The sequence below is a fragment of the Fopius arisanus genome, unplaced genomic scaffold (genome assembly GCF_000806365.1).
Source record: "Fopius arisanus strain USDA-PBARC FA_bdor unplaced genomic scaffold, ASM80636v1 scaffold00166, whole genome shotgun sequence".
Taxonomy (NCBI): Eukaryota; Metazoa; Arthropoda; class Insecta; order Hymenoptera; family Braconidae; genus Fopius; species Fopius arisanus.
The window spans coordinates 59189-71102 of NW_011887905.1; the positions used below are offsets into that span (position 1 = coordinate 59189).

Here is an 11914-nt window from a genome sequence, read left to right on the forward strand (position 1 = left end):
AAAATTAGAATTATTTTTATTAAACTTATCAGGATAACACGTGAAATGAAACTTATGAGCTCATGTTATAGTACGTGGTATTGACTCGAAGCTTCAACTTCATGGGTAAGCCGAGGTTCTCATAATAGATCGTCATTAGTAAATGGTCATGAAGACTCGTATATGCAGCATATATATGTTATATTCTATGTAAAAACAGAAAATAATGGTGACTCTATCACAGTGCAGACAATTACGAGAGTAGCATCTTCAGGTGTTTGATTATCCTCAAGTAAACGTTCATCTGGACTTTCCACATAGGTTCGTCTCCCCAGTAGCTCTCAACGATTTCAGGAGTCGTATCCAATGACACCACTTGGAAGCGATTGTTGATAACCCCTTCACACACATCAATGTTCAAGGGCTTCAATAACTCCTCGAATGACTCCTTCAAGGCCGCACACCTCGGAGTATCCTCCACATCGCCACAATCCCTCAACAAATCCGAAAATGAACTCGCCAACTCGTTTAATTTCTCACAAGTATTTTTTCTCACATCCTCGGCATAAATCGATCGTAATCTGTTGGGATAATCTGCCAGTTTCACCCCCAGATTAACCTTCTTCGGGAGGAGAGCTTTCTGCTCGAGGAAGATTTTTTTGGCACGCTCGTTGGCCTCAAGCTCTGATGGTTTAACCATCTTCAAGAAGGAAATACTCGACTTGCTGGCGTCGTCCAACACGTCGGAGATACGCTGCAACATCTTCTTCGCCGCCAGATGTTTCGCCTGTTTTTTCGTTGTTGATACTCCTTCTTCCTTAAAACTCGCCACTGCACATTCAATTGTAAATACTCGGGCGTGGGGTGGACCGACGTCACTTGTCGTATTATAAACTGGTCCTTGGAGGTCATTGTCTGCACACAAGTCCTGAAATCAAACGAAAGAAAATAGCAAAACAGCAAAATGCAATAACCGAATGCGTCGATTAATTTCTCAATTGATTTTTCAGGGAAATCAAAATTCCCTGTCTCACCTGCAATGCTCCGATGGCATTGACAAATGGCCCATTGAGATCCTGAAGGTAGGGCTCAGGTTTGGGCTGTGGTGGTGGGGCTCTGACAGGGGATTTGGCAGGACTCGCTGGCAGAGGCAGTAGTCCATTATGTTTAACAATAGCTTCCAACATATTACTAGCAGCTGCATGCTTAGCATCCTTTTTACATCTCCCCGTTCCCGTGGCCAACAGTCCCTCACAAGTGACTCTGTAAGTGAATGTGTTCTCGTGGGAGCCTCCACCGTCATGAATAAGCTCGTAATTAGGTACTGATCCCTTCTTCACCATCATCTCCTGTAGAATTGACACCGGAGTCTTTATCATCCTGGATATCTGCAATATAATCATGTGTAACCCAAAGAAATATGGTAAATAAATTACCCTCACATAAATCTCGTGGAAATCAAGTCGTAAATTCTTCCAATTTTTTGTCGAAACTGTCGCCTCAAAAATTCGTGTGAGATATTACTAGTTTTAGGAAAAGAAGATAAAAAAATTTTTTTTACGAACATCCAAAATCTGAAAGAGTGCGACCTGACTATCATCTGAAGTAAAAAAAATAGTTTATAACCTTTTCGTACTCTGCCTACTATCACACCAAAATTATCGCGTATTTCTATTTGTTATCTTCCAGAAATCCACGTCTGCGTTCGCCTGAGGCATTTTACAAAATTGTCATATCTCCAGAAAAACTCGGGACATTGTAAAAGAATTCTAGGACGTGGAACTGATAGGCACAAGGAGATGGAAATATACCTTAGCCGGTGTCTCATAACAATCCATGACAGTACATGGAGGCAGTAATGGCCATCAAGTCTGCAAAAAGTAATTATAGACAGGAGAATAAATTCCACTGACGGCAGCCTTTCTCAGTAATAAATGAGAAGACATGTTTTTTTTTATTTGATCAGAAGAATAAAAATTATTTGATATTTGGTGGTGGTGGGTGGGGAGTAGTTTAAATCCCTGTACCGACAAATGATAATTGTGGGCCTGAAAGTGAGAGGTTAGAAACGATTTTTATGTGTGAGGGGTGCGAGGGATTTTACAAAAATGAATCAAGCGAATGTAAATAACTTAGTGTCAAAATTACGGTTTAATGTTCAACCAAAGTACCGAACACTGAGGAATTCAGATGGTCTCGAAGGCAGAATTCGAAAAATTCAGAAAACATTAACTGCATTATTGAAGTACGAGAGGATTGAGTTGTATTGGAATCGTGCAGATGAAGTTCGAGGTTATGCCGATCGTGTATGTTTTATTTTTTCACTTTGTTGACAAATTCTATTAGCTTTCAATTATTGGCATTCATTTTTTGATGACCCTCCGTTATTCATATTTTATATACCGATTTTTTTTTCGTCATATACTCTGATAAAATTAAGATGACTTCGTTTTTGTTTAGTTGATTTCTGAGGCTATTCGCCATGGCCCTGCACACAAGGAGACAATGGAGCTAGCAGACTTCTACATTCTCGAGAAACAACTCGTTCACAAGCTCTTCAAAGTACTGGCTCCAAGGTATCAAGATTACACATCTTCATACACGAAGATGCATAAAATACAGAGGGATTACCCTGGGTATTGGTACAGAAAGGCAGTCCTGGAGCTGAGAGGTTCGTCATGATTTAAGATAAATATTTTAGACACTTATTTATCTGAAGTATATTCACTTCAGAAAAATCATTGATTTTTTCATCACACTCTCATCAATAGACGTGAATTATTCCTTATAAATCAAATGAGGGGTTTTTCTGTCGCAGGAAATCCATACCCTGGCCTAGAGCAGCCCAATCCATTCGAGAAGAAGCTCCTCCATAACGTCCTATTGGACGAAGTGAGGAAAGAGGCGAGGCTTCAAAAGTACCAAGAGATGGCAGAAAATCTCACGAAATAAGACGTAGTATCGTACCAAATTTGTTAGATTTATTTATAAGGAAATAAAGGTGTAAAAAAGTTATGAGGTCTGGAATTCTTTCATAGGATAGTGCTCCTGGTACTCCTCTACATGACGCTCCATCAACATCTTTTGTCGCCTAAGGTAAAACAAAAAGAGCAAATTAATACCAGCATTACAACCAATTTCATAATTTGTCTAAATATCGATTCATCCGAGAAAATTATTGATTTTACCCGAAAATATCAAGAGACATTTTTTGTGAAAAATTGAATTGGCTATGAAAAATTTCTGCAATGTTTTCTCGTTAAATTAGTAGTTTCAGAGATTAATCTGTAATTAAGAAATGTACTTGATGTGATCGGGCATGTCCTGATAGACATCAGTGAACAGTTCATTCCACTTCGGCTTGAGTTTTTTCTCCGCCTCCTCGAACTCCCTCAGAAACTCTTTCCTCAGCGAGACCTCAAGCTTTTTCTCTTGTTCGTCATTCCAGAGTTGGAGATTCTCCAGGTACTGACGAAGTTTCAGCACTGGAGACTCTTTATTCCAGTTCTCAATTTCGTCCTTCGCACGATAGACTGTGCTGTCATCAGACGTGCTGTGATGTCCCACTCTGTGGAATAAATTAAATTTCGCAGGAAATCGACAGTTTGACGGAAAAAATGCAATTTAGTTATTTCAAAAAATGCAAGGAGCAGTCCCTTTTTCTGTACCTGTAGCTCATGGCTTCGATGAGAACGGGCTTTCGATGTTTTATGCAGAAGTCTCGAGCCACTCGTGTGACATGATACATCGCAAATATGTCATTACCATCAACTCTAATTGTATTTATTCCATACGCTGGACCTCTCGCTGCTATCCCGTCACCCTTATATTGCTCCAGGGACGACGTAGAAATTGCATATCCGTTATTCCGACTGCAAGCAACACGAAATAAAATTAATTTTGAATGCAATATTGAATCTCCCAGGCAGTAAGATTTTCCTGTTTTATAAAAATTTAAGAAATAATTTGGTAGATATGAATACAGACTTTCAATTAATATAAATATTGAAATATTCAATAAATGAAGTATCTGTTTACCAATTCATGACGGAAATATGTAAATATGTAAAAATTTGACACATACATATGACTATTTAAATCGAACGGTGTCAGACTGAAATTTCCCTTGCAACAGAATGATTCGAGTCGATAAATTCAGTGATAAACTCACCAAATGAAGATGATAGGACAGTCCAGAGTGGCAGCAAAATTGAAAGCTGCATGTGCATCCCCTTCACTGGCTGCTCCTTCCCCGAAATAGCACACGACACAGGCTTCCTTCTTTGATCTTTTTAAGGCATAAGCTGCCCCCACAGCTGAATGATTTAATTAAAACGCAAGGATTAATTCAAAAATAATTGAAAACTCGGTAAAAAAATCAGGAGCTCACGCACCCTGAGGCAACTGTGTGGTGAGGGGGGAAGAAATAGTCATGAAGTTCAGCTCCTTCGATCCATAATGCACCGGCATCTGCTTCCCTTTCCCCGAATCATCGTGATTACCGTAGCATTGATTTATGAACCCTGAGTATTTGAATCCTCGCCACAGTAAAACACCTAGAAAACCAGAGGATTAATAATTTCTCACGTCAAAATGAACGAAGAGAATCACTTGAAGTACATGTGCAAGTCGTACAAGAGAAGTATAAAACAAATAGCGTTATCTTGATTACGTCGTATCTAATATACAGATTAAATTTTTGCAAACTTCATGCACCCTCACCAGCTTCTCTGTACTGCGCGTAAATAACATCTTGAAGAGTCAGCCCAGCAGCTGAACCTATCTGAATTGCTTCTTCACCGGTGTTCGTCATGAAGAATGAGATACGCCCTTGTCTCTGAGATTCATAAAGAATTTTATCCATTGTCCGAATCCTCACCATAGATTCGTACATTTTTAACAGCAACTCATTGCCGATCTATATGAAGAACAAAATATTACAAAATTTTATTCCTAAAATAAAAAGTTCAATGAACCGAAAAATATTTAATTGAGAAATTTGAATATTCATCCAAATGGTTGGAAATGTAATTCGGCAGTGGAATAATTAATAGCGCATTAGAGGAGTTCACGAGCTGGTGATACCTTGAGATCAGGATCCGACACTTGACTATTTGGTGATGACAATATCCTGTAGATCGGTATCGGTTCATAGCTCTCGTTATTGACGAATTTCAAAACACTTGTGAACTTTGCGTTGATTCCCAAGAATTTAGGCTCTCCCGTGGCATTACTCAGGGCCCGCGTCTGCGAAGTATTAATAATTACAAAAAAAATTATTGAACAATGTATTCACAATTAAATTTGTGCACTTACGAAATTTCTGAAACCTGCGGAGTTGAGTAATTTAAAATAAAGAGTTGCCATTTCGTGGGTTCTGGATGGAGACTCGATCGCTCAATGATTCCAAATAATTCTGTACACAACATGCGTATTTTTACGTACTTCCTTATCACTCTTGAGTATATGTGCTCGACTTTCCAATACTCTGTAATGATATGTACATGAATAAGTGTATTTGTTGTTTCGAGAGCCGAAGATTATCGATATGGTATCGAGTGATTGGCAGGAATAATGACTGACGGAAATATGTCATAAAAGATTACTTATATTTTAAAAAATCACTATTAAATCATCGAGAGAGATAATGTTTTGTAAAAAAGACTATCTCATTAATTAAATTGATTATTTTCCGGGTGTAATTTGACCATTTTTTTCAATCCGATGAAATCAATCGTTTGATTTTTATTCCTAGGGTCTGCCAGATGTCTTGATTATTTCGATTTGTTTAGTGCTAGGTGTATTGGGTATTAATTGTTCAGACGTAAATAATGAGCTATAAAAAAGACCAATGGTTATTTAAAATATTGCATGCAGTAACTGTCATGATGCTAGAGCTCCAGCGATTGTAATCATGAAAATTTGAAGATTAAAAATAAATATCCAAAAATTTTTGACTGTTTTTTAAAAAAATATTGCACAGGTTCATTTGCGATCATTGCAATCATGGTAAGCAATGAACTTTGGAATCTGTGGTTCTAACCTCCTGGAAGATCTCCCTTCAGTCTTTGAAATTCAATGAACATTGCAAAATTCTGTATAAACAATTTAACCGACAAAAAACTAGAAGGCCGGGTGAGACTTGAAATACACTTTAGAATAATACTGAAAAACAAAGGACTTCACTGCAAATTTTTCGTTTCAAATGCAATATCGAAAGTGTCGCCAATTTTGCAAAATGAAAACACACCCAGGTGTGCAATATTACTATTGTTTGTGTTTTGTCATGAATTTGGTGCAATTGTGATCGTGATTTGGTATATCTCCCCTTGATCCCGAAAAATAAAGGAATTCAGTGGTGTGAAAGGTAAATCACCATCTGAAATGGGATTAATGCCCGAGAATGACAGAAGGAAATGGTATTAGTTAATGAAGTCTCAAGTGTAATAAAAGCTCAATGGGAATAATCTCCAGTGATGCAGCCATCGATGACATTTACACCAAGAGTGATCCATCCTTTCCCCCAGGTTGGACAGACTCTGGTGCCGATTTCCTGCTGCTCCAGAAGATTCAGGAGAATTCTCCCAAAACTTGACCCAAATGTTCCCCGAAATCCTGATCTCCCGACGCCAGAACCAAGTGCTGTGCAGACTCCTTACATCGTCATCATCCCCAGGGTGGACAATCCCAAACCGTCAATACCAAATAATCTGAAACTACCTGGGGTGTGCAAGAGGAAGCCGGTACTCAGGATAACTATCAATAAAATGTACAATGGCGAGGAGACAGAAATTCCGGAGAGAAATGGAGTAAGAGATCTCCAGGAGGCAGTAGACGTCGAGCCACGTGCTGAACAAGTGGAAATTAGAAACTATAAATTGAATAGATCTGTTGTGTTCTCTTTAGACCCCACCACCGGTGAAATCCTCGTCACCAAAAGAGCTATTCAGGATTCAGAGGATTATTCAGAGGATCGTATACATAGGATTCGAGATGTTGAGTGAGTTTGGAAAATTTGACAGACTGATGGATTGAAAAAAATTTCAATTCGTCGGAAAATAGTCGGAAAATTTTGGACGATTCAAAAAAATTCAGAAAATTTCTAATACTCGTCTCTTGGTTTCTTCCCCAGATCTCTGAAAAATACAGAGGAATTGATAAACACGTGTACAGACACTGGTGGAGAGTGTCATGTACTTAATCAAGATCTAGACGTTCGTGACATAAAAAGAGAACTTTAAACACATAAAAATAAACTTCAGGGAAATTTTTGTAAAAAATAGTGAGGGATTGAATGGATAAATGAGAGAAAATGATTTCGTTAACAATTGACTATTTGTTAGAATATTCGTTTGGAGGTGTTATTTGTTTCAAGTTTTTATATTGTTATCCATCATAGTTAATCAAAAAAGAAAAATGTTGGAATAGTTCAGTTATCCATTGGTTGTATGAGAGAGACATTTTTCGTCGAATAAATAAATAAGATAGATAATACACTTATAGTTACGAATGTATAACCATTTTATTCGTCTTTTTTTCCTCATAATTCGGTATGTACAAGTGATTTTTTACGATTTAATATTTTCGTCGATAGTTAATGCATCTATATTCAAATTATTGTCGTAATTCTGGAGCTCAGGAGATTCTGAGTCCTGGGGTTCCAAATTATCGACAATATTTACGTCTGATGATGATTGTGAGACATTGGATGATTCGGTTGCAGATAATGCTGAAAGGAAAGACTCCTTCACGACGCTTTTCAATGGTAATAACGTCGCCAAGGGCTCAACAATTTTTTTAATATCCAAATACGTGATTCCCTCTTTCTGAAGTTGACCCACAGTAATATCCAGATGCACCGCGATCTGATTCGGGGGAAAAATTGCATGTATGCAATACTGAATGTAGGGTATTAACTGATCGCTGAAGCACTCAGCAAATTTCATCATATTTTCTCGTTCACTCGCTGTGAATGCCTGCTGCTCCTGTTTGTAGAACACCAAAATTCCCCTGGCCACACACTGCAGAGATTCTTCCAGCACCTGAGTGCAGTATTCGGCGAGAGCAACAGGTGGACAGACCCTCAACTCATTGAAAGTGGCGATGAGACCATTGCAGTACTCGGCGAGGGGATAGAAGTCCACAAGTTGCTCTGGAGGATTTTCAGATTTGGCTGGCAGATCCACCTTGACATCGATCCTGTGCAATTTATTGATGAGAGTGAAGGTCTCCACGTCCTTTTCGAATCTCCTGGTGGTCTTGTAGACATTTCTCTGGAACTTGCTCCCCACGACGCGTACAAATATATCAGACATGCGACTCGTGAAATCAGCCCCAACTCTCCCAAAGGATAGCCCGAAGTATGTGCACTGGCCCAGGATGGAGTCAATAGAGGACACCCCAGGGAGATCTTGCTCCAAGGTTACCAGGAATTGTGAAAGTTTCTCCTCCAACCAGTGATAGAATATCGCCGATTCGTTGATAACTGGATCTCGAGTAGATGAGTGGTCGTCGTCGTTGAACATGGCACGATACTGCGTGATTATATTAAAAAGATGGATCCTGGAGAGTTCAATAGTCTTGGTGAGGTGGAAGTTGGGATCGTCCTTTGGAATAGAGTTGAGAAGGCCCTGGAGCCAGCCGTCCCTTGCCTGCAGAAATTTTATTCGTAACTCTGCTTCGGTGAAGGCGTCCATGGAGCGCAGCAATCCAACTAGTTGGAGGCACTTGGGGAGGGGTAAGTCACCTCTCAGAGATCCAATCACCTGTCCAACCATTCCAGACCAGCTGTTCTCAATGGATGATACTATTAACTGGATTATGGGAATGTCGCTGTGCTTCACTCCCAATTGTCGGGCGTATTGGGATATCTCCAGAGCCTCGTTGTACTGATTACTCTGGAGGCAGCTCTCCATCAGCTGTGGCATCTCCAGAATCTCCAACATCTCTGCTGTCTTTCTCAGGGTAAGGGTATTTAGCCGCCGGTGGGAGTTTATGTCCTTTGATTTGTCACTGAATAACTGGCATTTCTCTATGAATCTTGGGATTTTCAGCAAAAGATTGTCCAGGTGACCTTCGGTCTCATTGAACTGAAATGGAAATTATTTTTTAGCATTGGTTTTTTCATTATGTAATTTAACAATTTTATTGAATTTCCTTATTGAATATTTTTCGAGACCACAGAATGTGAATACCTGATGGAATATTTCTCGCGAACTCTCAGCTGTTTGTATGAATGTCTTGTAGTTTGAAAAAGCTAATTCCTGAGTCGTCTGCAACACAGAGTTTTTTTCCTCTGTGAGATGATCTGGTTCTTTGCCTAGAAGAAAATCAATATTCACTCAATAAAAAATAATAGAATAGTAGACCCCATAACCTTCATTTAGAATTTCATTACGTTGATTTCTCAATGATTTTATGATACTCACTTAACTGCTCGACATCGAATGCTCCAAGCTTCGACAAATACTGGTAGAACTCAGGATCATCTTTCCAAGAATCTGAAAATACCAAGTGTTTTTTTATCCATACATGAAATGGATTTTTGAGGACGAAGTACTACTAGGAAAATTTACCAGTTGGAACTCCCTCAGGAAACACTAGTTCGATAACTTTTTCTGTTTCAATATCCATTTTTATTTTATTACACAGAATTATCTCGAATTTGTAAAGTGTACATTCTATCCTATTTTCTTTCTCTCTGTCTCTCTTTTGTTTAAATAAGAAAATTTATAAAAAAGACAGGCCTGTCATAGCGGTCCACTAAACAGCTGATACGGATGCGTAAAAAGGTGAGTGTTCATGAGCTTTTTTTCAGGTTTTTTCCATGTGACCAATCTTTTTCTCCATATGCATGCCCATGCAGTTGCACATGAATCGTCTTCTATTTTCTATTCGAAATTAACACTCATTTCCTCAACCACGCCCTTTGTTGTTGATTGTCCCCTCCCTCATTCGATTTCGACTTCGTCGAATTCGATTTTTGAACGGTAGCCATTACGCTCTCCGTTTTATACAAGGTTACTGTCAAATCGATATTTGTTTGGGAGACGTGGCCGATGTTTAACTGATAAGAAACTTATCAATCGAACAGTACAATTAGAATAGTCTACCTTACAACTAGTGAAAATCGGATATCGAAAGAATCAACCATGTTGAAGGCAGTTATATTAATTGGAGGACCTTCGAAAGGTAATTTCAATTTTAATTATGAAAATTAAATTATTTATTAATATTTTTTTAGTGGAAAATTAAAGGTATAGCAGGCAAAAAAATATTCCGCCTGAGTTCATACCCTCCGCCTTTTCGGAATTGAATTTTTTTGTTATAATAAAAATGATTTTCTTTACATCCAGGAACTCGTTTTCGCCCACTATCCCTGGACATTCCCAAGCCGTTGTTCCCCATCGCTGGTCTTCCAATGATCGAACACCACATCAAGGCCTGCTTGAACATTAAAAATCTCAACGAAATCCTAATAATTGGATCCTACAATGCCAGCGAACTCCAGAGTTTCGTCAAGGAAATGACGGATAGTTACGGAATAAGCATACGTTATCTCCAGGAGCTCACAGCCCTAGGTACAGCCGGTGGGATCTACCACTTCAGAGCTGAGATAAGAGCTGGTGATCCTGATGCTTTTTTCATAATGAATGGTGACGTCTGCGCAAATTTTCCACTGAGTGAAATGCTGGAGATGCACATTAAAACATCAGCTGTCCTGACAGTGATGGCAACCGAGGCAACGAGACAACAATCGTTGAATTATGGTTGTATAGTCCCGAGCAAAGAGGACTGCAGGCAAGTAGTTCATTACGTGGAGAAGCCCTCGACGTTCGTCTCGACACTCATCAATTGTGGGGTTTACCTCGCATCCCTCGATATCTTCCAGTTCATGGCTGATGTATTCGATGCTAGGCATAAACAGGATAAATCCATGCTAATGAACGGCAATGGGAAAGACCCTGCATATATTTCCCTGGAGCAAGACATTTTGACTCGATTGTCAGAGACTGGAAAGTTCTGTGTATTCCAAACATCAAATTGGTGGTCTCAGGTTAAAACACCAGGAGCAGCTATCTATGCCAATCGACATCATCTGGCTGTTTATCGTTCCAAGGAATCAGAACGTCTGCTGCCGCCCGTTAGCGGCCAGTGTCAGATTATTGGGAATGTTTTTATTGATGCCTCTGCTGTTATTCATCCTACGGCTACGGTAATTACTAATTTTATAATTGTTTACAATTGATCCCATTACGCGGGAGAATTTTTGATATTAAGAATTGAGGATTTCAAATCAGATTCTATTTAATATGACGGAGTTTTTTTAAATTTTAGTTGGGCCCAAACGTCAGCATCGGGCCAAATGTAAGGCTTGGAGCTGGGGTGAGGATTCGTGAGTCAATTGTCCTCGCTAATTCGCAAATTCAATCCCATTCGATGGTACTTCACAGCATCATTGGACGTGGCAGTGTTGTTGGGGAATGGGCAAGGGTTGAAGGCACCCCTTGCGATCCCGATCCCGATAAACCATTCGCAAAGAAGGAAAATCCACCGCTGTTCAACGTCAATGGAAAGCTTAATCCATCGATTTCAATTTTAGGCGAGAGTGTTACATTAGCAGCTGAGAGAATCCTCCTGAATTCCATCGTACTACCGTATAAGCAGTTGACCAGGGACTTGAGAAATGAAATTATTCTTTGAGATTTTATTTAATTTTTTTCCGGGAAGATTACGGAACAGGAATATCGAGGGGTTCTAGGTGAATTCATCCCACGATAATTTCAAATTACAAATTAAAATTAAAATTTTTAAACTTCGCACAATGTTTACAATTAATTATTCGTATAATGTGTAATAAGTTTTTCAATAAATGCTCATAATTCGACTTTAAAGTGATGTAATAACTATTTTTAGTTTAATTGAATTTTGACCA

At 39.0% G+C, this 11914-nt stretch overlaps 6 protein-coding genes across 8 annotated transcripts; 3 read left to right on the forward strand and 3 right to left on the reverse strand.

The window, feature by feature from the left end:
- Nucleotides 1-20: 20 nt before the first annotated feature.
- Nucleotides 21-1876, reverse strand: LOC105272363 (probable RISC-loading complex subunit BRAFLDRAFT_242885). Of its 2 annotated transcripts, none has more exons than XM_011314466.1 (3): nucleotides 1791-1876; nucleotides 1014-1367; nucleotides 21-907 (listed from the first exon to the last, which is right to left on the reverse strand). In XM_011314466.1, the coding sequence occupies exons 1-3, from the start codon at nucleotides 1815-1817 to the stop codon at nucleotides 233-235; spliced, it is 1056 nt and encodes a 351-aa protein (XP_011312768.1). In that variant the 5' UTR covers nucleotides 1818-1876; the 3' UTR covers nucleotides 21-232. The 2 variants fall into 2 exon arrangements, with proteins under 2 accessions (XP_011312768.1, XP_011312769.1); XM_011314467.1 differs by lacking the exon at nucleotides 1791-1876 and adding an exon at nucleotides 1606-1697.
- A 123-nt stretch (nucleotides 1877-1999) lies between these two features.
- Nucleotides 2000-3458, forward strand: mRpL17 (mitochondrial ribosomal protein L17). Of its 2 annotated transcripts, XR_892746.1 has the most exons (5): nucleotides 2000-2285; nucleotides 2440-2650; nucleotides 2798-2934; nucleotides 3018-3075; nucleotides 3428-3458. XR_892746.1 is itself a non-coding variant. In XM_011314464.1 (3 exons), exons 1-3 carry the CDS (start codon nucleotides 2088-2090, stop codon nucleotides 2929-2931), a joined length of 543 nt encoding a protein of 180 aa, XP_011312766.1. In that variant the 5' UTR covers nucleotides 2000-2087; the 3' UTR covers nucleotides 2932-2994. The 2 variants fall into 2 exon arrangements, 1 of the variants encoding a protein (XP_011312766.1); XM_011314464.1 differs by lacking the exons at nucleotides 3018-3075; nucleotides 3428-3458 and having other exon boundaries at nucleotides 2798-2994.
- Nucleotides 2939-5449, reverse strand: BckdhA (Branched chain keto acid dehydrogenase E1 subunit alpha). The gene is made up of 8 exons (XM_011314463.1): nucleotides 5296-5449; nucleotides 5065-5226; nucleotides 4702-4897; nucleotides 4374-4535; nucleotides 4151-4295; nucleotides 3648-3851; nucleotides 3284-3547; nucleotides 2939-3070 (listed from the first exon to the last, which is right to left on the reverse strand). Exons 1-8 carry the CDS (start codon nucleotides 5344-5346, stop codon nucleotides 2992-2994), a joined length of 1263 nt encoding a protein of 420 aa, XP_011312765.1. The 5' UTR covers nucleotides 5347-5449; the 3' UTR covers nucleotides 2939-2991.
- A 991-nt stretch (nucleotides 5450-6440) lies between these two features.
- Nucleotides 6441-7471, forward strand: LOC105272359 (uncharacterized). The gene is made up of 2 exons (XM_011314462.1): nucleotides 6441-6979; nucleotides 7112-7471. The coding sequence occupies exons 1-2, from the start codon at nucleotides 6456-6458 to the stop codon at nucleotides 7218-7220; spliced, it is 633 nt and encodes a 210-aa protein (XP_011312764.1). The 5' UTR covers nucleotides 6441-6455; the 3' UTR covers nucleotides 7221-7471.
- Nucleotides 7472-7476: 5 nt separating this feature from the next.
- Cog8 (conserved oligomeric Golgi complex subunit 8) lies at nucleotides 7477-9745 on the reverse strand. Its single transcript, XM_011314468.1, has 4 exons — nucleotides 9555-9745; nucleotides 9408-9479; nucleotides 9174-9298; nucleotides 7477-9068 (listed from the first exon to the last, which is right to left on the reverse strand). Exons 1-4 carry the CDS (start codon nucleotides 9610-9612, stop codon nucleotides 7548-7550), a joined length of 1776 nt encoding a protein of 591 aa, XP_011312770.1. The 5' UTR covers nucleotides 9613-9745; the 3' UTR covers nucleotides 7477-7547.
- A 153-nt stretch (nucleotides 9746-9898) lies between these two features.
- Nucleotides 9899-11872, forward strand: Gmppa (GDP-mannose pyrophosphorylase A). Its single transcript, XM_011314469.1, has 3 exons — nucleotides 9899-10170; nucleotides 10335-11194; nucleotides 11317-11872. Exons 1-3 carry the CDS (start codon nucleotides 10131-10133, stop codon nucleotides 11680-11682), a joined length of 1266 nt encoding a protein of 421 aa, XP_011312771.1. The 5' UTR covers nucleotides 9899-10130; the 3' UTR covers nucleotides 11683-11872.
- Nucleotides 11873-11914: the final 42 nt, after the last annotated feature.